The following is a 22412-nucleotide window of genomic DNA, read 5'->3' as shown; positions in this document are numbered from 1 at the left end:
AGTAAAAAAGTAACAAATATGAATGTGTAAATTTAAAAAGTAATGCGTTACTTTACTTGTTACTTCAAAAAAGTAATACTATTACGAAATGCACGTTACTTGTAATGCCTTACCCAACACTGACTAAATCACACTTACACACCAAAGGAAATGTAAAAGCATGAATCGAACAATAGGTGCTCTTTAAGCTGCATTTTGTATAACTAAGAATGATAACTGTTGCTTCGGTGGGGTAGCCTGTATATTTTAAGTCCATAAGTCATTGGACGTTTATACTTGGTGCTTTTGATAATTCAGTCTCAAGTCATCAATGTTACACCCCACACAAAATGCTGGGTTGTTTTAACTCACGGTTGTGCCAAATATGGATGTTTTCTAGGTAATTTAAACCAGTGGTTGTGTTTGTCCAGAATGTGTAGAAACAACCCAGCATTATTTAACTGTGTATAGCACAGGTGTGAATGGTTTTGTGGTCAAATACTAATTGCATTTGTAATGTAATGCAAATCCCAAAGTATGCCAGTGCAGCTTTAAACATACTGTAAATGCACTTTTGGAAAATGTACAGTTATTTTCAACCCAGCGCTGGGTCAAAAAGGGTTGAGCCCAGCCGTTAGGTTAAATTTACCCAGAAAGAGATTATATTTGACCCAACAATGGGTTAGCATAAGTTTAAGTTACTGAATAAGTTGGGTTTGCCCCTTTTTTACCCAACGCTGGGTTGAAAGAAATTATAGTGTACTGTCATGCAAATGCTATCAATATTGGGGGGAAATGAGATAGTAAAAAAATAAATATTGTTACCATTCTGTCATTTATATGTCTGTGCTTTCAATTAATACGTTTGCTTAACTTAAAATGCAAAAATTGTGAGTTGTTTATTATTTTGAACAACTTATGTAAGGCAGTCAGATGTAAACACAGCTTACATGTTTAATATAATCCCATTTAAACACAACATATGTGCTTTATTTGAGACAGATAGGACCATTTAACAAACAAAGATACTGAAAATAAAAATATATTATGTCCAGGAAAAGCAGATATCAAGTTTTAATTTGTGATGTAAATCTATATTATAGCAAGCTACAACTAAAATAAAGGATACTTCTGCATATATAAATATATTTTGCACAAATCTATAGAATTCACAGAATTACTGCATTTCAATTTGCAAAATAGCAACTTATCAGATTCAGCATAAATAGTCACATATTTCAGTCCACTTTATCAAACAATAATTTACAACAGGCTCACTTTAGTTATTGCTTGCAAATCAACCAGCTTTAGTCAATTTAGCCTTCACATCACTAGAATATTGCATTTGGTCTTTGCAACAGATGTCCATTAACCCAAATCTGATTATGTCACTATCTTGCTTTTTGGTAAGACTAGATCAAAATAAATCAATTTAAAAAACATCATTAAGTAAAACGTGTGAAAAACACAAAATGTAAAAACACCTTCGGTATCGGATGCACACAGGGCCACTTCATTGTAACCGAAACAGAGCAGGTGGGACAGATTCGGACCCTGGGAAAAAATGACACTTTCACTGACAACCCGTTCCTTAGCTGCTATTTCATTAGCGCTGTTGTTTCTGCTGTGCTGGGCAGAGTCGGATTATACAGACGCCAACAATCTCATTAAAGAAGTCTGCAAGTAAGCTGCAGCGATACACACATGCTTGTAATGTCCTTTGTGTGGTTTTCCTTCTTGGTCATCCTCCTTTTAGCTTCTCAAATTTTGGGCTTGTCCACCTGCCTGTTGGCCTTGCGAAATATTGACTTGATTTCCTCTGTCACCATGTCTTTCCAGTTATCTCTGAAAGAGAATTGTTTTAAAAAGTAATACAATTGTATGAAAAAAATGTATAAATTATTTTTAACTTTTACCAATGCAAAAAGAAAGGAAGCCATGCGTGTTCAAACGTATGCACAAACATATGCATACAGTACATGTGCATATGCACAAAAAAATTTGGAAAAGCACCAAGCACAACACAATGCATGAAAAACACCACCGCACAACCACACAAAATACACCTAAAAACAACACAATATGCAACCTGCTACCTCCTTGCATGTGGCTATGCTTTTTTCTCAGCTTTCCTTTTCTTGTAATCCTCAATGTCCTCAGGACTCAAACCATGGTTGTCTTCCCTGATGCATAAATCCAATTATCCCAATACATAAATAATGGATCCCATTCATATGTACATAGAGAATTAATCTAAGCAATGAGAATTAATCTAAAAGTACAACTTAACTGGTGATCTTATATAACATTTTAAAATAGTACTTGATCCTTTAAAATAAAGTGCAATATTATAAAATGACGGTATTGTTTGTGTTTTAATACATCAGTTAAACTGCACAACAAAAATGACACGTATTATGCAAATCTCACCCTGGTTTCATCTCTGGTGGTTTTGGCAAAGGCTTTGTGAAATTTGATTTTCCAACAAGCCAGTAAGTTTCTTCTATACCTTTACCCTAAAAACACAAACAAAATATAACAGTAAATCAGTCCATTTAATTAAATGTCGGATTGTTATTATCCATAAAGCAAGGATTCATGTAGGTACCTTCAGCTCAGTCTTTCCTCTAACTTCTATTTTGTACCCATCGTTCAATGACCGAAGAATGTTCACTGTACTAATGTTCACATGAATTCTGTAAGCTGAAGGAAAAACTACCATAAATTCATTGACAGATCTTCTCATTACATCAGAGCACAAAAACAGAGACATGAACATACGCAACCCTGTAGATTCCATACGAGAGGCGGTGTTGACTGTATCTCCAAAAAGGCAGTATCTAGGCATAGTTAAACCCACGACCCCAGCAACACATGACCCTGATAAAAATAAAGACATGATGCATTACATCATTTAGACTTCAAAATTGCTATGGGTATTCACAAAGTAACACAATATTAAGTAAAAAACCTGTTTTAATTTACATTAATGCATTTGGCCGTTGCTTTTTTCCAATCCATACATTTTGAATACATTTATAAATCTTTGAAGTCTTGACTCTGAATAACAGACTTGGAAAAGGATTTACATAAACATGATAAAGGGCTTTGTTTGATAACGTCATCAGATGATAACAGCTGAGTAAATGATTACCGGAATGAACGCCGATCCGTATCCTGACCGGTACTTCCGGCATGTGCCGCATCTTGAAGGATCCCACCGAGCTGAGAATGTTCAAGGACATGTTTGCAATCTCTGCCGCATGTTTGTTGCCGTTCCTCTTCGGCAGCCCAGAGGCCACCATGTAGGCATCTCCAATTGTTTCGACCTATAATGAAGAGGATAAAATAGTTTCTCATAGAAATCTGTACAGTGTTTTAATTAAGACATTCAAGCGTACCTTGTAGACATCATGGTTTCCCAGCACAGCGTCAAATAGAGTATACAGATCATTAAGCAGGTCAACAACCTCGATTGGATCGCTAAGGGATGAGATGGTGGTGAAGCCCACAATGTCACTGAAGTAGATGGTGACCTGATCAAAATATTCTGGCTCGACGGAGACACCGGTTTTCAAAGCTTCTGCCACAGAACTGCCAAATAAATTAGTTTTATATACCATAGCAGCAACATGCAATAACACGTCATCTACATGCATTCCTTAAAAATCGGAAGCCAACATTGCTGCAAAACATTCTTATGAGGTGACACCTGTATGCCATGATTATGGTTCTTATACATCATTCCTATCAACCAATCACAGCTTTGGTCTTAAACCTACATGAAGATTGGATGATAAGAGTTCTCCTTTAACATCCTTTAAAAGGCAATAGAAATTGACAGATGGATAAAAATGAAGCTACAAGTGATGTTAAACATTAAAGTAACGAGTATGTGTATGAACTCACGGAGGAAGCATTTCAGCTAGAAGCTTCTCGGTCCTCTGCTTCTCCACCTCCAGCTCCTCCGTTCTTTCCCTAATCAGATCCTCCAGATTTGAGGAATACTGCTCCAACATACGCAGCATTGAGTCAATGATATTGGTCTTTTTGCCCTTGTTGATGAGTTTGAACTGAGTACAGAAACATGAAAAGCATTATTATTAAATGTGAAACAATTAAGATCTCATTTCTTCTTGTGTTTTAAAACGCATCACATCAGGCCCAGATTGGCCATAGGCCACAAGGGCCGGTGTTGTCATGCCACTGGGTTGAAGAAGGTTGCTGTCCTTAGGCTGCCAGCACTTATCCAGCCCCATTTGCGTAATTTGTGAGGTTTAAAAATGTATGTCAGGTCATGTTTTCTTCTGCTTTTCAAAACCTTCCCCTGTGAACACGAGTTTTGTTTTAGACGCCTCTATATTTGAGTGTGCTTACCGCGCGTCTAGATGCATGATTTGATACGAACGGCCTTCCCAATATCTAAGTTTAAAAAAATTAAGATAACGATTTTTGTTTTTCCATCGGTTTCCCGTGCATATTTGATAAGTCTTGCTTGTGTATTGTATATCAGGGGTTTCCAAACTTTATCAACCCAACAGGTAATCTTAAGAGAGTCAAGATTTTTTAAAAATAGAAATATAGGAGAAACAAAAACACATTTGTTCCCTTTCAGTAGTTTTAATAACTTAAATAGAATAATATAAATAATATAAAAAAAAAAACTTATGCTAGGGCTGATTATGGCAAAAAAATTATAATTGTCTAGGCTACTGTATTTGCACTACATTGGAAATGATATATTTGAAAAATACAATGATTTGCACGGCTGCAGAGAACATGAACTAAAGTGGGACAATCTAAGGCATGAAAATTCCGGCTTGAAAATGAGTCCTACTCTGGCCTTGCATAACATGCTTTTACATCTTTACTGTACTTTTAGTACATTTAACACAGTAAAGCAAGCTTAATATAGTAGGCTATTTTTTGTCAGAAATGCCTAATATCCAACTTAGTGGACATGAATTTGGCATCCAAAGCGAATGCATTCAAGGTTCATTTGTATCAGTATGCAAATTAACCCCACAAAAAAAAGGTGTCAGTACCCCTTATAAACGTCCTAATATACAATTTAGGTAAAGATATTTATACCTTTGGTACCAATTAGAGGTACCAATGTGCAGTATTTGGGTACTTTTTTAAGGGTACGTCACAGTTTTGCTGAGAGTATACTGAAATAAAACAATATTTGAAAATTATATCAGCTATATTTTTCCTTGAATCTTACAGTTTGCCATCAATCTCTATTTTCTGATAGGTTTTTTTTTTTTATAGAAGGAGTTAACAAAAACATAACAAAAGTGTTTGGAATGTCCTTACATGTACTGTCAGCCATTTTAGGTTTCATTCAGTCATATTTGCACTTTCGCCTATTTGCCACTAGGTTGCAACATATATTATGATGGATATGTTGCAATACATCTTGAACAGTTATTCTCAACCCTTTTCATTTCCCCCTATTACTCAAAGCAATATTTAAAGCCCCCCACACTCAGTCTATTTCTACCCAATAGTATATCCTATATGGTTGCCCAAGTTGCTGTAGTCTGCGAGTTGCCCGCCAAAGCACATTCTACTAAGAGTCTCAATTATAATATTTATTTATTACAATATTTTATTTTAGCTTGGCTTCTTTTATGTATGTTAACATTTTAAATAATGAAAAAAACATATCAACACGTAAAATTAAATAAAATCAACAGGTAAAACAAAAACTTTTTGAGTAGACTATATATAAAAAGTAGCCCTCCAGATTGTTTTATCCATTGTGGTATTCCTTTGCTCACAAAAAGGTTGGAGACCCCTGTCCTAGAGCTTGGTTGATTATGTAGATGTATATTAATTACAAAAATAAACAAACAGTAAGAAATATTGATTTGGGGATGTTTTATCTTATTTTAATGTTTTTTTATTTTGAATTATTTTAAGTCATCTTCCCTTGAAAATCTGTTAAAGCCCCCCTGGTTGAGAAACACTGATCTAGAATCCATCTTAGATGTACTTTTATAAGCTATAGAAAATGCTTTATGGAAAAGAGTACAGTGTAAACCAAAGCACTGAAAGCCCACCTGATCAAATATCTCATCAAATGAAGGTCTTCGGTCAGGTTGTTCACCCCAGCACTGTTTCATCAGCTGAATGCATTCCAGTGGAGCTTGATCTGGAGCTACAGTAGGCCTGCACATAGGTGGAGGTTTCTTCACCTTCCTTATTATTTCTGTTAATGGAATAAACATGCCTCAAATAGTTCATTGTCATAATTCACTGATAATACCAGTACCAAGTAATTTATGGTTAGCAAAGTATAAATAAAAGGAGGGATGAACATTGTTTTGCTATATAGTTATGCTATTGACTTGCAAGGTGTTCTGGGTATTGGTCCACATAAAAACATACAACCAACCTTCAGGAGACAATCCGAGCATGCAGTAGGGTCCTCCTCTGACAACGACTTCTTGAAGTATTATCGAAAAGCTATACACATCTCCTTTATACGTTCCTTTTCGTGGATTTTCAAGATCTCTAAGAAGTTCAGGGGCTGTCCAGAAGAGATCTGATGGACAAAAAGTGATTTTTAATAATATTAATAATAAATGAAAGATATGCAGTTTAACTAGAAGATTTTTTAAAGGATGCAATTACCCTCTGGTGGTGGATTTTCTTTTGGAGCCTTCTGCGTCTCAAGGATCTCATTGTAACCATAATCGGTGATCTTTAGGACGAAGCGTCCATCTACCACACAGTTACGAGATTTCAAGTGCCCATGAGGGAAATCCCTGTGGTGAAGATATTTCATGCCCTATAGGATGAGAACCAGAACCATCTGGTTATCATGTCAGCATCGACAAACACATACTGTAGAAATAACTCAACATTTTACAAGACTTTTTAACAATGTAAAATAAATATTTGAGTATGTTTGTGAAGTTTTAGCTTAAAATACCATATAGATAATTTTTATAACATGTTCAAATCGCCACTTTGTAGGTGTGAGCAAAATGTGTCATTTTTAAGCGTGTCTTTAAAAATGCAAATGAGTTGATCTCTGCACTAAATGGAAGTGCTGTGGTTAGATTAAGAGGCAGTATTATCCCCTTCTGACATCACAAAGGGATCCAGATTTCAAATACCTATTTTTTCACATGCTTGCAGAGAATGGTTTACCAAAACTTAGATACTGAGTTGTTCTTTTACGCATTTTCTAAGTTGATAGAAGCACTAGAGACCCAATTATAGCACTTAAATATGGAAAAAGTCAGAGTTTTATGAAATGTCCCCTTTAAAAATTATCTTTTTGTGTTGATGGAGATCCCAGTAGTATCAATAGCTTTAAATAACCACCAGCCATATAAACTACCTTAATAAGATCCAAAACTAATGAAGATTTAAACATCCAGTCCAGTTTGACGTCTTCATTGCGAAGAAGATCATGTAGACTTCCCCGAGAACAGTGTTCAGTGACGATGGCAAACATCTCACAATCGGTGAAGAACCCCAAAAACGGATTCACATTTTCATTTCGTAGGTCCTTCATCTGAGAATATAAAAGGACAGGATCTGTAACTGAAACATTACACAGAGTTCCTCATAGGGTTTAAATTGTATTGTAAATGTGCAGTAATACCTTGGTAAATATCTTAGTGGTGCTTTGTTTGACCTCCTTGAAATGTCCCTCCCTAAATTTTTTAAGCCAAACCCAATCCCCCTGCAGGAATTCAAATGAATTACAACTGCAGCAAGTTGAAACCATGATGTGTTCAACAACTTATATTATATTATATGACACGCAAGGTCACCTCATAGACGGCCACATTTGAAGTTTCATGTGTTGCTGTTGCCATACTGTTGATAGACCGAGAGCGACCCCCCGTGCTTTTCTCATCAATGTAACTTTTTGAATCACTTAGATCCTCAAGTGTGATTTTCTGTGAGAAAGTGATGATACGTTAATAAATGAAGGTATAACATGTTTAACTTTTTAAGGCATGCACAAGAAGGCAGATGGATAGAAGCAGACCCTCTTGCTCAGTTGAGGGTTGATGAAGGTTAGGTCATCAAGTGTAAGCAAGATTCGGTTGGGTCCTTTAATCAGCTGGATTTGTTGGATTCGCCTCCTATAAAGAACATTTAATAGCACACATAACTCACATTTGTTATAAATGCCACATAAAATAAAAACGGATCAAATGAAGGAAAGAGCAGATACCTTACGAACAAAGTTAGGCCAACAGAACCGAGAACTAAAGTTAATACAATGACAAAAGCTATGACGACATATATTATTTCCACACCTAGAACACAAAACAAAATATTTAGCAAGCAAATACATGCTTTATGCAATTATTATTGTGCATTAGACTAAACTATCATTTTTATACACATTCATTATGCACTTCAGCAGGCAGCCAAAGATCCAGGTCTCTTATGGAGATGCAAGAGTCAATTACAATACAGTTTCATTATGTTGGTTTTTTGTTTTAAATATATATATAAATATAGATTTTGTGTAAACTTGTTGTACCTCCTGTGCAGATAGTTTTGGGGTCAAACCAGCAGCTAGAATCTGAAGGCGGCGGGGATCCTCCAGGGAAATGTATGGACGTGCCGGCAAACAGGACTATGTCTGAAGTCAGGTCCACTTGAAAGCTGCGATAAAGCTGAGCTCCCCACCCATCAGTGTCCAAAATAACATAGCTGGTCTGCCCGTTTCCTTGGGCGTCAACACGGATGTTCTGGTTGAACCCAGTGAACGTGATGTTCTTTGTGAAGAAGGCCAAGTTGCTCCCAGACAGCCACTTACCTGCTCTTCTGGCATTGTGCATGGACTTGGCAATGAGGTACAAACTGTTGTAGATGGTACCAAAAAGTGGAGAGACCTGAAACGTAGAACTTAATTAATGTTTTCTATAAAAGCTCAATGGAGAGAATTGTATGTCCAGGTTCTGGGTACATTTCATGCAAATTGCAGGTGCATTACTCTCCACACCTGTTGTGGCTCCTGAGACACTGTTAGTTCTCCAAGCATTTTGGTCATATTGAACGCTTCATTGAACGACATCAACTCCGACTCAACGGTAATGGTGAGAACAGCATCATAGGCTTTGCGTAGTTTGGTGTTGTTTTGTAATGGGAAATAGGTGGTGTTGGTGTACGGCAGGCTGTACAGGAGAGTGTCGTATGGTAAGAACACATAGCGTCCATTTGTCAGCCCCATATCATACGCCTTCATCAGAAAAGATGCTTGTTGCTCACCTCCAATGAGCACTGAGTGCATGCACATAATGATCACTGAAACACACGTGAATGCTCAAAATGTTTATGTTGTATTATATTTAAAAATATCATTAAGGCTATACAGTGAAAACAATGCAATACCCACATACACTAAATTTACAATAATGGATACATTAAATTCAGTATAAATTATGTAAATGTATGTTTATATGGACACTGCAAAAATTCTTCCCCAAGACACTTTACCTTTAATCTGTCCTGCGTTTTGGATGCTCAACAATGTGTTCTCCATCATGGTATCGTTATTCCCTATGGACGTAACAATGCCAACAGGAAGCCTTTGGTTTCTGAGGGCATTGGCCACTTTGGTGGCAGTGTCAATCCATATATCCTCATTAGAAGACACAACGGCCACGTTAGCCCATCTGAAATACTTGAGAACATTATATAGCACCCGGGTTGGAGATGGTAAAGTACGTGCAAATGTTGGGTAGCCCTCGACCCGGTCTAACTCGTAGTTAATGCAGGCCCATGAAAATATAGCTTTGTCCCAATTCTTGGCCATAAGAGATGCTGCGTTGCAGTATCCTGGATTTGTAGGGCCTACAAATGCATCCGCTATGTTCTCATATTGTACGAATGAAGTCAATGCTTTCGATGTTTCGCATGGCTCTTGAAGGATGACAAAGTCCATCGTACAGCCCAGGTCTAAACTGAAATCCTCGTTGATGCGACCAACGGCCAGTCTAGATGCTACAGCAGGTAGTGCTTTTGCGAAATAAGGGTCACAGTTCCAAGGCCCTAAGACTCCCACTTTGAAAATCTGACACTGAACACAGCATGGAACTGACAAAATGCCAAGAATAATCCATAGTTGAATGCTGTAAAATGGGAGGGTTGAGAGGCTGTGTCTGTTTCTGAGGATGGGGCAACAATGGTAACTCAATAACTCCCATACAGAACCTCCGAATGGGAGGTGAATATGTTGCATTGTCTTCCTTTAGGAGCCGTTATGAGAGATGGATGTTACAAGGGGACACCTGGAAACTGAAAAAGAATGGGACAACTGGAAATCTCAAAAAGATTTTATCTTGACCTTCTATTAAGAGAAAGTCATTCATTTACATTGTTGTTATATAACACAAATTATCATAACTTAATAAGTTATTTAAGCAAGGTTTCCAAGCACTGGAAATTCAATATTTAAAATGTGCATTTTAGTAATCATGCATAGTGTACCAGTAAGCACACTAAAACATATTAATAAAAATAAAATTACATTTACATTGAACTTACCATTATTTTTTTCTGTCACTGGATGCATAAAAACATTTCCACATATTTCCTCCAGTGCGTATCTTTCGTAAAGTGGTTTAACTGGCTGCGCGTAAAATCCTTGAAAGAGTTACATTTGCATCTTTCACGATGTTTATTTGACATCAATCGTTCTGTGGTAGCACAAATAAATGTGAGTGAATCCGATATTCACAAACAACAGTTTGATGATGCTCGTCAGTGGAGCTGAGAGACTTCAACTTCAGCACCCTGGAGAGCAGCGTAATGTCTGCAGTCATCAATCCAGCGTTATCTTTCTGCGTCTTCACAATTCACACCTCATCATCAACAACATCTCCAACTTCACTGTTTGGAAAATTATTGTACTCTATATTGTATCCTAAAGAGTTCAGTGTTCATCTTATTCCCGTTATATCACAGTTCCTGGTTTTCTTTGAAAAGTTTCAATATAATTAAATGATAACGTGATAAAACAAAAAAGTTAAATATTTGTATAATCTTCTCAAAAATATCCACAGGCCTAGATCTTTCTCTATTCAATCAGAGTCCTTTGAAAGTGACCCGCGGATGAATCTAATCCATACTTGGTCAGGGACAAAATAAGAGGATTGCAGACATGCGTTAACGCTTCAGATCCACCTTTACTCACTGAGGTTGTCATGCAATCATTTTTTTTTAAGATAAATGAAAGCAATATAAAATATAGTTAATGCGCATTATGGTGAGCTGTTGCACATGACACTGCTGTAACAATCCGATGTAAAAAAAAAACAACAACAACCAAATAATAAATAAAAAAATTAAAATGTAACGTCACATTGGCAATGTTTATTTCTAAATAGTCTACATTTTTATCATTTTAATAACAATTACGTTTTAAGGTGAATTTAGGGAAACAGTTTTTACAGTCATCTCAATAAAGTGCCCTCATTTACCTGAATTCACTCCACATCATAATTTTTTATTTGTTTTAATTTATACCAAACACAAAAACTATAATTTACACATTTAAATATCAATCAAAACGTGCCATTTTCATATTAATACAAATTATTTCTCAGATTAAAGGCGTAAGGAATAAAAAGATTAAAGAAGCAAGTTTAACTTATTTAAGGTCGAGCAAAGTCTTTAGCTTTTTTTTATCTTGCCATGGAGACCCATTGTATGAGAGCTTATGTGGTATAATTAAGCTTCTGTGTTGTGTAGTTGTGATAGGCCCGCTTCAATTGAATTTGCGCAAGGTGTATTGGGTATAATTAAAGTTAACGAAGGGCGCTCCCTTGGACGATCCCAAGAGTTCTCTCTCATTTGCGTGCGTCAGTTAAACCTTGTGTTTTGAGAACACGTCTGAGGTGCTCTGTGAGCTCATTTGGGCCATAATCACAGTGTGTATACTTCAAAGAAAAATAGAAAGCCAGATTAATTTTTTTTTCATTTCTAGTTTTAATACGCTCTTAAATGTTGCACATAATGGAAACTTTCAATGTATACCTTGTTAAACAGTAACTCTTTTATTAGCCTGTATGCCTAATTGCTGGTTTATCGTTTAACTTTTGGGATTTTTGATTTGCTTAATGCATAAGTCTTTGTAGACCTATGCACTTTTGACTAGAGGTTACTGCCACGAATTTGATGGGGTGAGATTGTGGGACAGGTGGGGGTGGGAGACACAGAGAGAGAGAGTGAGAGAGAGCATTGTTCCTTTGTGCTGACCCATATCCAATAAGCCTCTGAGCTTCTTAAATGTTACACCTTTCTTGAGACCTCTACCCTAAAGAAACATAGGGTATGAACTCTAGGGTAGTACTTTTAGATTTCTTAATGGAAACAGTTTCCTTGAGTATGGAGAATGAGAATAATTATATATACATTGTTGTTATTATACATTATAACAACTCATCTGTAGTTATAACATCTCATCTCTAGTCAATTTAAATAACAGTAAGTTGAAATTACTTGTAAACCTTATTTATTTATTTATTTGTGTTTGGTTCCAAAACGAGATAACACCGTTTTTAAAATTTGTCAAAAATCTAGTTTTTTTTATTGTGCATTCCAGTTAATATCAATCAATCAAACTGAAGTTGGTTTGTTTTGATTTTAGCCTTTATAACAAAAAAATACAGCTAAGTAGCACAAAACATGGTAAAATAATAATATTTTAAAAACTGAGTTTTGGAACCAAACTCTTCATAAATATGTATATATAATGAATAGTGCAAAGATTAATCGCGATTAATCGCATACAAAATACACGTGATTTTTTTTAATAATTCATGAGTGTGTGCTGTGTGTATATTATGTAAACACACACACATTCATGTATGTATTTAAGAATCATTTACATGTGTATATATATATTTATTTATATTTTTATATATTCTATATGATATATACATTTAAAAAAATATATAAATAAACATTTCTGAAATGAATATATTTATGTGTGTGTGGTTAAATATACATAATAATTACACACAGTACACACACATATATTATGCAAAAAAAAATCGCTTTTATTTTGTATGCGATTAATTGCGATTAGGTTGATAAAATTACATTGACAAAAATATATAGACTGCTCTTTCTCCTTACATTTTAGTTATGGTACTGCCATCTAGTGTGTTAAAAAGTTCTGCACCCTTTAAACTAATTCGTAACACTGTCAGAAAGAAAGGTAAAAAAGCTGTCAATGGGACAGAACCGCTTTATAAAGTACACCACTGTACCAACAGGGTCCACATTATACATCAGAGGTACATAACTGTATCTTAATGGTATGGGACCTTCCAATGGTAAAGGTTACCATTAAGATTTAGATTTCTTTTTTTTCACAAAATAGTGTTATTTGTTATCAAAATCAACAAGAAACTTCTCTAAATAATCTAATTATATTTATATATAATATCTTTATTTTTTCGTTTTAGTTTATTTTTAATTATACTTTGTATACTTTGTAGTATACACAATTACATCCGTGTTTTATTTCGGACGCAGAATTAATAGCTATACTATGTATGTATGTATGTATGTATGATGTCAATATAAATATATAAATAACTATTCTCATTTTGTGATTGCTTTGACTGATAGTTAAATTATGACCATTAAAACGTATAAATCTGTGCTTGTTATTCTTTTGAGGTTTATATTGGCCACTAGAGGGTGATATATGGGAGCTGAACTCTTCTGGACGCTTGTGGGCGCGGATTATTATCAGCCGTGCCCGTTGCTGTGCATGTATGCGTGCTGCGTTCTGTTGCTTCATCTTCAGCCGCGAGTTTGTTTCCGATCGATTTACCAGATACAAAGACACAAACCCAAACAATACCACAAATGTGCTCGTGCGCTGTACAACAAAGTACTTTGGATGTGGCGATGTCTAAACCTAAAGCTTTTTCAGATGTTGGCCTTGAAAAGTAAAAGCTTTTCAATAGACGTGTCAGCCTCGAGTGGACTCGCTGCACATGGTAAGTTTCACGAAACAGAAAAAAGTTTTGTCCTGTATGTCAGAAATGTGATTTACTTTTGGGGTGTCGTATCTTGTTTGTTTTACTTGACGGGATCATAATGAATTTCTTTCTTCAATCTTTCGCGTATCTTTTGCTCGATAATGTAGAGACATGCTGAAAGTAACGTTAAAAACGTAACATTTTCAGTATCGTTGATTGTTGCGGAGTGCCAAGCTCGTGTCGGTTAAAGTTGTTACATAGTTTATTTCTGTTTATATTTGAGCGTAGATGTGGGTGAAATCATCAAAGCAGAGATTTTGTGTATTCCCCAACCTAACAACATCTTCAGCCATTGAATGTTCGCACCTCTGGTACACCAAATGTTATCTAGGTAGGAACATCACTAGATTTTGGGTTAAGTTTGGAGTTTGACTTTTAAAATGAACGTTACAAAACATCAGGTAATTGCATTGTATTTCAGTCCCGTTTAGCGGATGCTGTCCAACTGTTAAACAGTGTAAATAATATATTTTGTTATGAAAGCTGTTTAATGTTGCCTATATTTGTTTTGACTTAAGGTAATGCGATAATGTTTGTTATTTGAGATCATGTCATATAAAAGCTGTTTTAGTATTTTGGGCGGTAACTTTTAGTGTGTGGTAATGTCTTACTATATCAGCTGTACTGTGGTTAACACCCAGAAAATTTTACTGTAGTCTATGTTCTTTGTTAAATGCTTTCGTGCATGTTTCTTACATGTTATGATTGAGAAGATAAAGGACCAGATTTGTGTGGCTTTGAAATTTGCATCACAAAAGTACCTGCATAGGAGCAAGAAATGCTACACAAGTTGTTTTACTGAGCTGTTGAAGACTGTACTTAAAGCTTTCCTTCGCTTTAAAGTCCTGCATACTTTCTATTTTATTGGATTATGATGTATGCTAATTAAATTGGTTAAAAACTGACTTCAGTTCTCTTGCGGCGAGCTATTTTGGATCGTTATGTCAGCTGTGCTCTGTGAAAGTTAAGTTTTATATGTTCCGTACTCTGATCCTGGACCATTTACTTCAATGCAGATAATGTTAAGTTAAATCACACTCCAAACAGCTTGACTGTTCTCACATCAGTGTCAACAGATGAGTCCCACAGACTGTAATTAAATTAGGAGAGTGTGCATTTCCCCACATTTGGGTAGAAAGGTAGGCTAAATGGTGTAAATGTATAGCTGTTAAGCTGGGACCAAAATTTCACTTGAAATACATTCCACTCATAATTTAGGTGTGTTAGGAGGAGAGAGAACTGTGAGAGCTAAACACAACACCTGGAAAGGAACCAGGAGGATCTCACTTTAATGTCATTCCTCTAAATTTTTTCGTACACACAGAAACGAAATGCTCCCACCAGCCAATCCGACTGAATTTAATCCGATTGAAGGTTACGACAGTACAGTTTAAACAGTTTGCACCCTAAACATTGCAATCTGATTAAAATATTCGTTTACGTGTACATTCTACATAATCCGAACCAAACGTCTGCGCAAGCACACAGCCAGGGTTGCCAGTTTTGCAGATCAAAACCATCCCAATGGACATTCAAAACTAGCCCAAAAGCATCCCAATGACTATTCAACCCAATAAAAATTCCTCATAAGAAATAAACACCATAAAGTGTCTGAAAAATAACTAAAAATAAAAATGCAATCAAAATAATCTGACTATACCAGAACAGGCCTTAAATTGAAGCCAATATACTAAGGTCATATTAGTAGTACTGGACTACATGTCTGTAGTGGCTGCAAAACAAATAATTCCTTACAGATCCTTAAGAATAGCTTCCTTCACTTTCCTAAATTTGGAATTGCTGTTTTGGAAATGTATGTTTTACCTGGCAGTTTATGCTACTTGTCAAAGTTTTGCAGCGTTTCTTTAAATGCTGTTTTTCCACTGTATTAAATGGCTTTGCAATGTATTACGTTACACTGTCAGTTAAGGAGCGGCATCTGATATGGTCTCGTTTATTCAGGCGCTGCAGCTCCCCCTTGTGTTTTTAAAGAGATGTGCGTTCATTGCGGTGATGTGAAATTGTCATGATGAGGTGAAACAATCGCGATGAGATGCAAATTTTGATCGAATTGAAAGGGGTGGTGTAGTGCAATTGGTGCTCCGATCAGCAGGAGAAAAGTATGCATGTAAACGTATTAATAGTTCCAACCGTAGAGAGATATACTGTATAAAGCGCTCAGATGCAAAAGCCGATAAACGCCACCTCCGTCAAAAATGAAATAATGATATTAACCAAATTGTCTCGGCATGTACTATACATTCGTCAAATACTTTTGCTTCAAATTTTCTATTCCCAGCCTCAAGCAGTTTAGAAGTACTGGTTTGTTGTCCGAATCCGTTAAAATCCACAATGATTTTTCAGCAAAGTCCTCTAAGTGCATGGAAAAGAAGAGGATGAGCTACAATGTGCATGCATGAGTTCTTACCTATCCAAAGGACTGTGACTGGAGACTTTTTAAGAAATGCATCTGAAGGGTTTTGCAGCCAATTTGTTAAATACCAACGAAAACATGTCAGAGGCACTTAAGAGGGTTTTGCATCTAAACTCCTTATGTAATATATATATAATTTATATTTCCTTAATGTCATTATTAATGTGCTTTTAATGTGAGGCATATTAACATATAACCGTCAAACGTACAATATCATGGTAATCTTTTATTCAATTTAATTGGCATGCCTTTTATTCTTGTGACTCCAAAATCTGTTCATTTTTATTGTTACATTGATTGACGCATTTAGATAGCATATCTTATCTCTTACAACTAATTAGCCTAATGATTGTGTAAAACCTTTAACTTAATTAAATATTACGTTAGTATGAGAATGAGGGGAAAACATGGTGACAGTTTGGTTTAAAAGTGATTTTTGCAAGGCCTTGTTAAAATATAAACAGTCTGAGACATTTCACTTAAAATGACCTAATGTCTTTGGCTATGGCTTCTTGTGTCCTGAGAAAAGAGCTGTGTCTGACTTCTCTCTGTCACTCGACCAAAACAGAAAGAAAATAATATGCCTGATAAAACAAGTCTAAATTATTGGGAAATAATACTCTTTTATATCCATGTTTAAACATGCATTAGACACTTTAAAAATAAATAAACTTATAGGTGGCATTCTGCAATGTGACTCTTAACGCAATGTGTTTATACATGTCCTGTTATACAACATTTTTATTACTGACACTCCTAAATTCTTACTTTTTTTCTCACACAAAGCATTAATGAAGGTGAATAAATAAGGCCCGAAGTCATTTTAAATAAACATGTTTTTCAGTGTTCAGTTTTTTGCTACCTCATGCTTATAAACCAAGTCTCTTTTAACCTGCTTTGTAATCAGGTTAACCCCTGGCCAAATTCAGTGGCATTGTTTGAACACAGAGGTCCAATGTTGTAAGAGGTTTAAGTTCAGGTCATTTAGTTAAACAAACAGCACATGGTTGGGTGGTTTATTTGCAGAAGAACAAAATAAGATTGATATACTTGAGCTGGAGAGAGAGCGTCTTGTCTTCATTCTGTCTGACTGCAAGATCTTTGGTGTACTTGATAACATGTAAGCAATATTCAGTTATTTATCTCTGTAATGTGTACTATGATTTAATCTGTTTTGTCTTTTTTTTAAATAAAGTTGTTAAGAAATTAAGTTCAAATTGATGTAAAATAAAAGAATGTTCTGACCAACTGCAGCTTGTTAACCAAAACATTAACCATTAACTGATAAGATTTTAATATTAAATATTTCTGTGACACAGTAAATACAAACATTTTATTTATACTATAAAATTTTCATGCAACATTACATTATCACAAAGCATGTGATCAGTCCAGAGGATTAATATCCAAAGAGGGCAGACTTTGCTGTTTGTGCAAAAAGAGAGATGTTTATGGTCAGGGTCTAGGTCAGAGGCGATCAGCGAAGTTGAGACTGAGACGGACCAGGTCATTCTGCGCACATGCACGTTTCCGTGCAGCTTCCAAACCATAGTCGTGCGTGGACACATTTGCCGTTCAAATTATTTCTTATACAAATGAATGATTGATTTGCGTAATTTACAGGCCTTTCACAAATTAAGGATAGAAAAGTGGTGAAATGTCTGTAGGCATTTTTCGACACGCACCGTGCATTAACATATATTTTTCTTGTACCTTATTGCATTTTTTGTTATGTTGCACTGGCTAGCAGAGGAGTTTGTTCTGTAAATAGGTGAGTAATGGATAAACAAATATGTGGCATTCCTGTTGTTGTCTCCATAAACACATAACTCTAAGAACATCCTGGAAGCATTGTTGATTTAACTAATGAGGCATGTTTGGGATGGGACAAACGTTACTTTACACCATTTGGAGATACATTTTGCCGCTTTTCCATTGCACAGGGTTCCCACGGGTCCTTGAAATCCTTAAAAGTTTGTGAATCTGGGGTGGGAATTCAAGGCCCTGGGAAGTTTTTGAAAATATACATACATAGATAGAGGTCATTGAAAGTGCTTGAATCAATTTTTTGCACAAATTTTTCTGGAAAAAAAATCCATATTTTTCCCTATTTATTGTAGGATAATATCATACAAATTCTAGACTTTTTAAGCACACGTGCTAAACTGTTCGCTTTAAATGCTTATATGTTCTGTATGCGAATGTTGATTCATACCAAAATGCTTTTTTGCATAGTTGTGTTTGACACATGAAAACATCTTGGGTTACGTATGTAACTGTTGTTCCCTGAGAAGGGAACGAGACGCTGTGTCTTCCTTGCCAATACTTCCTGCGTCCCTGTAACGTCGTCTTTGGCAATATTTCAGATAGCGATATACTTCCTGGCTCCCTCGTCACCCTGTCTTTGTCATTAAGCCTCACCATTGGTTGAATTTGATATACACATTCAGATGCACTTACCCCTGGAGTCGTTCTCAAAGTGTCACCGCAGTGACGCAGCGCGAGTTCCCTCAAAAGGGAACTGTAACAATGTATCTTAAAAGGTAACACGATGTAACCTTGCTCTTACTTGAAATGTGTCCCCACATTTAGTCCTTGAATTTGAGGATATTGCACCTGGAAAGTCATTGAAAGGTCCTTGAATTTGAAGTTAACTAAGGTGTGGGAATCCTGATTGCATAGTACCCCACGGGTCAGGTCATGTCAGCTCACCTTAATTTGGCTTGACCACTTCATAGGCGTGTGGTTATATTTTTGCTGCCTACTGCTGTGACATAATACAAAAAGTGGGAGCGAGCATCATTGGATAGCAGTGTTTCCCATGCATTTATTTATTTAAATTTACGACCACAAAGAGATATTTGCACATCGTGTTTATCACCCTGTCTCACATGACAGTTTCTACAAACACCCCGAGGCGTCCATTAATTTGCAAAAATGCTGTGCATACAAGCGAATTTGCTGCCACAGACTGCAAGGCAAACACTGGTAGATGGTTTTGACCACTAAAAGGGAGTTTGGCAACTTACAACAAAGCACAGATGACAACAGGTTTGGTCGAGACGGCGCAAGCACGAAAGTAAAGCTAATGACGAAGGTTTAGCGATGACGCTGGTAGTGACCAATCAGTGATCTACAGTGTTTTCACGTCACGTTTTAGTATCAGCTCAGCTCGCTTGGAACCCCAACCGAAGTACTAAAAAAGGATTGGGTACTACGTATTGTACCCAGTGGAAAAGCCCCCAAAAGTAAGCTGACCCAACCCGTGTGGTACTATGCAATTCGCCATATGTTTGAAGTAATTCTGGATTTCTGAAACCTCTATAAAGAACGCCTCACCTTCAATGTTGACCAGCAAATATTGCTTTCATACCTTTATGTAATGTTGTAGTGCAAAATTTAGTAAAAATAATTATGCATTTTGGGTCTTGGGTGTGTTCTGGGATTCCTAAAATAATTAATTAATAAAAAAAAATATTGGTTATGTACAGTGTTAACATATGTAATGAGTGACTGTTAATCTTTTCATACAACCCTCTCAAAGGCCCCCAATGTAGGTCATGGTTCAGAGTTTGACAATAACAAGCTTGCAAGACCCTTAAACACACATATTTATTCATTTTCATGTGATTGGTCCTCTCTGTGGTGGTGGTGGTAAATGTTAAAATCACATGTTTGGAGAGTGCATTTATATAATTTTATATAAAAAAATATTTTGTTGCAATCCAGTTCCCTAAATTGTGATGAAGCTTCTTATTGTAAAATGAAACATCTCCATCTGTGTGTTTTGTTGTAGCTTACCATGGCGCCTTTGCTGTGTCTCATCTTCTCTGTGCTCGGCCTGGCTGTTGTGGGAGGGGTGAAGAACTGCCATCCCAAATGTCGATGTGAAGTGGAGAGCTACGGTCTCTTCGACAGTTTCAGTCTGACCAAGGTGGACTGCAGTGGGATCGGCCCCGCAGCCGCTCCGGTCCCCATCCCTCTGGACACCTCCCACCTCGACCTCTCCTTAAACTCCATCAGCTCCATCACAGACTCCATGCTCTCTGGACCAGGTTACACTACCTTGGTTAGCCTGGACCTAAGCAACAATCTCATAAGTTACATCAATCCCAAAGCGTTCCTTAAGCTTCGTTACTTGGAGAGTTTAGATCTGAGCAAGAACGCTCTTGAGAGTCTCAGCGATAGCTGCCTCGCTGGTCTGCCTCTGGTTGAGGTGGACCTGAGTGAAAACCGATTCAAGGACTTCAACTTGGATCTCTTCACCACCAGGATACAGGACATGCCAATCATGGTGGACCTATCCAAAAACCTTCTCACCTCCATATCTAGGAAAACCCCTAGCCATCCACTGTACATCAAGAGTCTGATGCTCGCAGGAAACAGATTGAGAACCGTACCAATGCTGACCGGAGTTCCTCTCCAATATCTCAACCTGGATGGCAATCTCATTTCTAGCATTGACGCAGGAGCATTCGAATCACTGACAGAACTCATTTACCTGTCGCTAAGCGGCTTGCCTGAACTCAAAGTGATACAAGCAGGTGCTTTTAAGGGCCTGAAGAACCTACAGGTCTTAGATCTTTCAAGCAACAACCAACTCAAGTCATTGGGGTCAGATGTTTTCAGTGGCCTTGTTTCATTGCAAGAGCTAAATTTGTCCAATACTGCTGTCACCCCTTTGTCCAGGACTGTTCTTACCCAAATGCCAAGTATAAAAAGTATAACTTTAGGGCCAGATGTGCACTGCTGGATGACACACAAGCAAGGACAGTTTCATAGACAGATAGGACAGGGCAAACACAACGATATACTTACCTGTGATTCTGCAGGTATGATCTTATGAGCCAGAAAAGACATAAATGAACTATTTTTACCTTTGTGCCTTAATTGTACTATGCAAGATTTTATTTTTTCTACATTGCATTGTTCTTGCACATACTTTTACATAAGGTCCAATATTTTACACGTGTGTTTGTTGCATTCCAAAACACAAAGTATATTTTACAAACCCATGCACTTTAGATCCCAGTTCTCTTGTGCTTGTATTAATAAGTCACTTTTGAGATATTTACTGTGTTGTGATGTCTTATGTTCTCATTTTGGATTAAGTGGATTGTATGTTTGTACTTAAAGATGTTGCAAACCAAAGTAGCAGTTTTAAATGAATGTATACATTCATTTAGTGATGTAGCACAACTGATAATGTGCTCTGTGCTATGTTCTGGAACAGTACTTTTAATGAGGTTAATATTTTAACATCTATCAGTCAATATCAATGTGTGATTACAAGGGTATTAAGTTGCAGAATGATTTATAGTGAGCCTTCATGTCTGGTGAGTATTTTGGTATAAGTTTAACTTTAATTGGCCAGTTTAACATGCAATACATGAACATTTAGTTTAGCCATTTGAATAAACTAAAACAAAACATTTTGTACCCGAACTGTACTGTATTTAGTTCACCAGATACTAGTTTAGCCATTTGAATAAACTAAAACAAAACATTTTGTACCCGAACTGTATTTAGTTCACAAGAAAAATTTATTTTTAATATTGAACCATAAAACGTGATTTACTAAATATGCGACTGGGAAATATAATTTTGTATCACTTTATTGTTTCATCACAGATGTTCAGATGACGCTAAAATTATGCACTTTTAATGTTCTCGTGAGGTGATTTAAAAAGAAATGATGGTTGTTCATGTTGGGAATGTTTTATATTTGTACAAAGTTTTACTCTCTAAATAAATAATTAACTTTACACATGTTTGTTTTTGTGCTTTCCAATAAAATTTTTGTGAAGAGCTTTTGTAAGAGATCAGATTCAGAGCCTGATCAAAACTTACATGGTGTTTTTACTGTCGGGTGAATGCGTCAGTGTTTACGTTGGGTAAGATCGCCACCTAGTGGACAGTAGCGGAAATATAGATTTGAGGTAGAAACTCCTCAGGGA

General features: G+C 36.4%; 2 protein-coding genes across 3 annotated transcripts; one reads left to right on the top strand and one right to left on the bottom strand.

Moving 5' to 3' along the window:
* Window positions 1–915: 915 nt before the first annotated feature.
* Window positions 916–11197, bottom strand: gucy2f (guanylate cyclase 2F, retinal). The gene is made up of 19 exons (XM_073863031.1): window positions 10510–11197; window positions 9460–10260; window positions 8966–9267; window positions 8501–8855; window positions 8186–8270; window positions 7997–8093; window positions 7776–7904; window positions 7604–7684; window positions 7337–7513; window positions 6622–6778; window positions 6383–6532; window positions 6048–6196; window positions 3889–4052; window positions 3381–3573; window positions 3134–3308; window positions 2761–2859; window positions 2588–2682; window positions 2410–2495; window positions 916–1824 (listed from the first exon to the last, which is right to left on the bottom strand). Exons 2-19 carry the CDS (start codon window positions 10202–10204, stop codon window positions 1740–1742), a joined length of 3324 nt encoding a protein of 1107 aa, XP_073719132.1. The 5' UTR covers window positions 10205–10260; window positions 10510–11197; the 3' UTR covers window positions 916–1739.
* Window positions 11198–13745: 2548 nt separating this feature from the next.
* On the top strand, window positions 13746–22220 carry tsku (tsukushi small leucine rich proteoglycan homolog (Xenopus laevis)). 2 transcript variants are annotated; one of them, XM_055196766.2, is made up of 2 exons: window positions 13746–13979; window positions 20252–22220. In XM_055196766.2, exons 1-2 carry the CDS (start codon window positions 13977–13979, stop codon window positions 21299–21301), a joined length of 1053 nt encoding a protein of 350 aa, XP_055052741.2. In that variant the 5' UTR covers window positions 13746–13976; the 3' UTR covers window positions 21302–22220. The 2 variants fall into 2 exon arrangements, with proteins under 2 accessions (XP_055052741.2, XP_055052742.2); XM_055196767.2 differs by lacking the exon at window positions 13746–13979 and adding an exon at window positions 17418–17575.
* Window positions 22221–22412: the final 192 nt, after the last annotated feature.

This window comes from Misgurnus anguillicaudatus, chromosome 24 (genome assembly GCF_027580225.2).
Source record: "Misgurnus anguillicaudatus chromosome 24, ASM2758022v2, whole genome shotgun sequence".
NCBI lineage: Eukaryota > Metazoa > Chordata > Actinopteri > Cypriniformes > Cobitidae > Misgurnus > Misgurnus anguillicaudatus.
This window is presented reverse-complemented; position numbering and strand designations above follow the sequence as displayed.

What these genes read in the sequence shown, in the direction of transcription:
- gucy2f (XM_073863031.1), bottom strand. Translation starts at nt 10,204, where the DNA reads ATGCAACATATTCACCTCCCATTCGGAGGTTCTGTATGGGAGTTATTG. An exon ending in TGTCTCAGGAGCCACAACAG is followed by an intron (nt 8,856 to 8,965) that starts GTGTGGAGAGTA and finishes TCTACGTTTCAG; the next exon opens with GTCTCTCCACTTTTTGGTAC. An exon ending in GAGGAAAGACTGAGCTGAAG is followed by an intron (nt 2,496 to 2,587) that starts GTACCTACATGA and finishes TTGTGTTTTTAG; the next exon opens with GGTAAAGGTATAGAAGAAAC.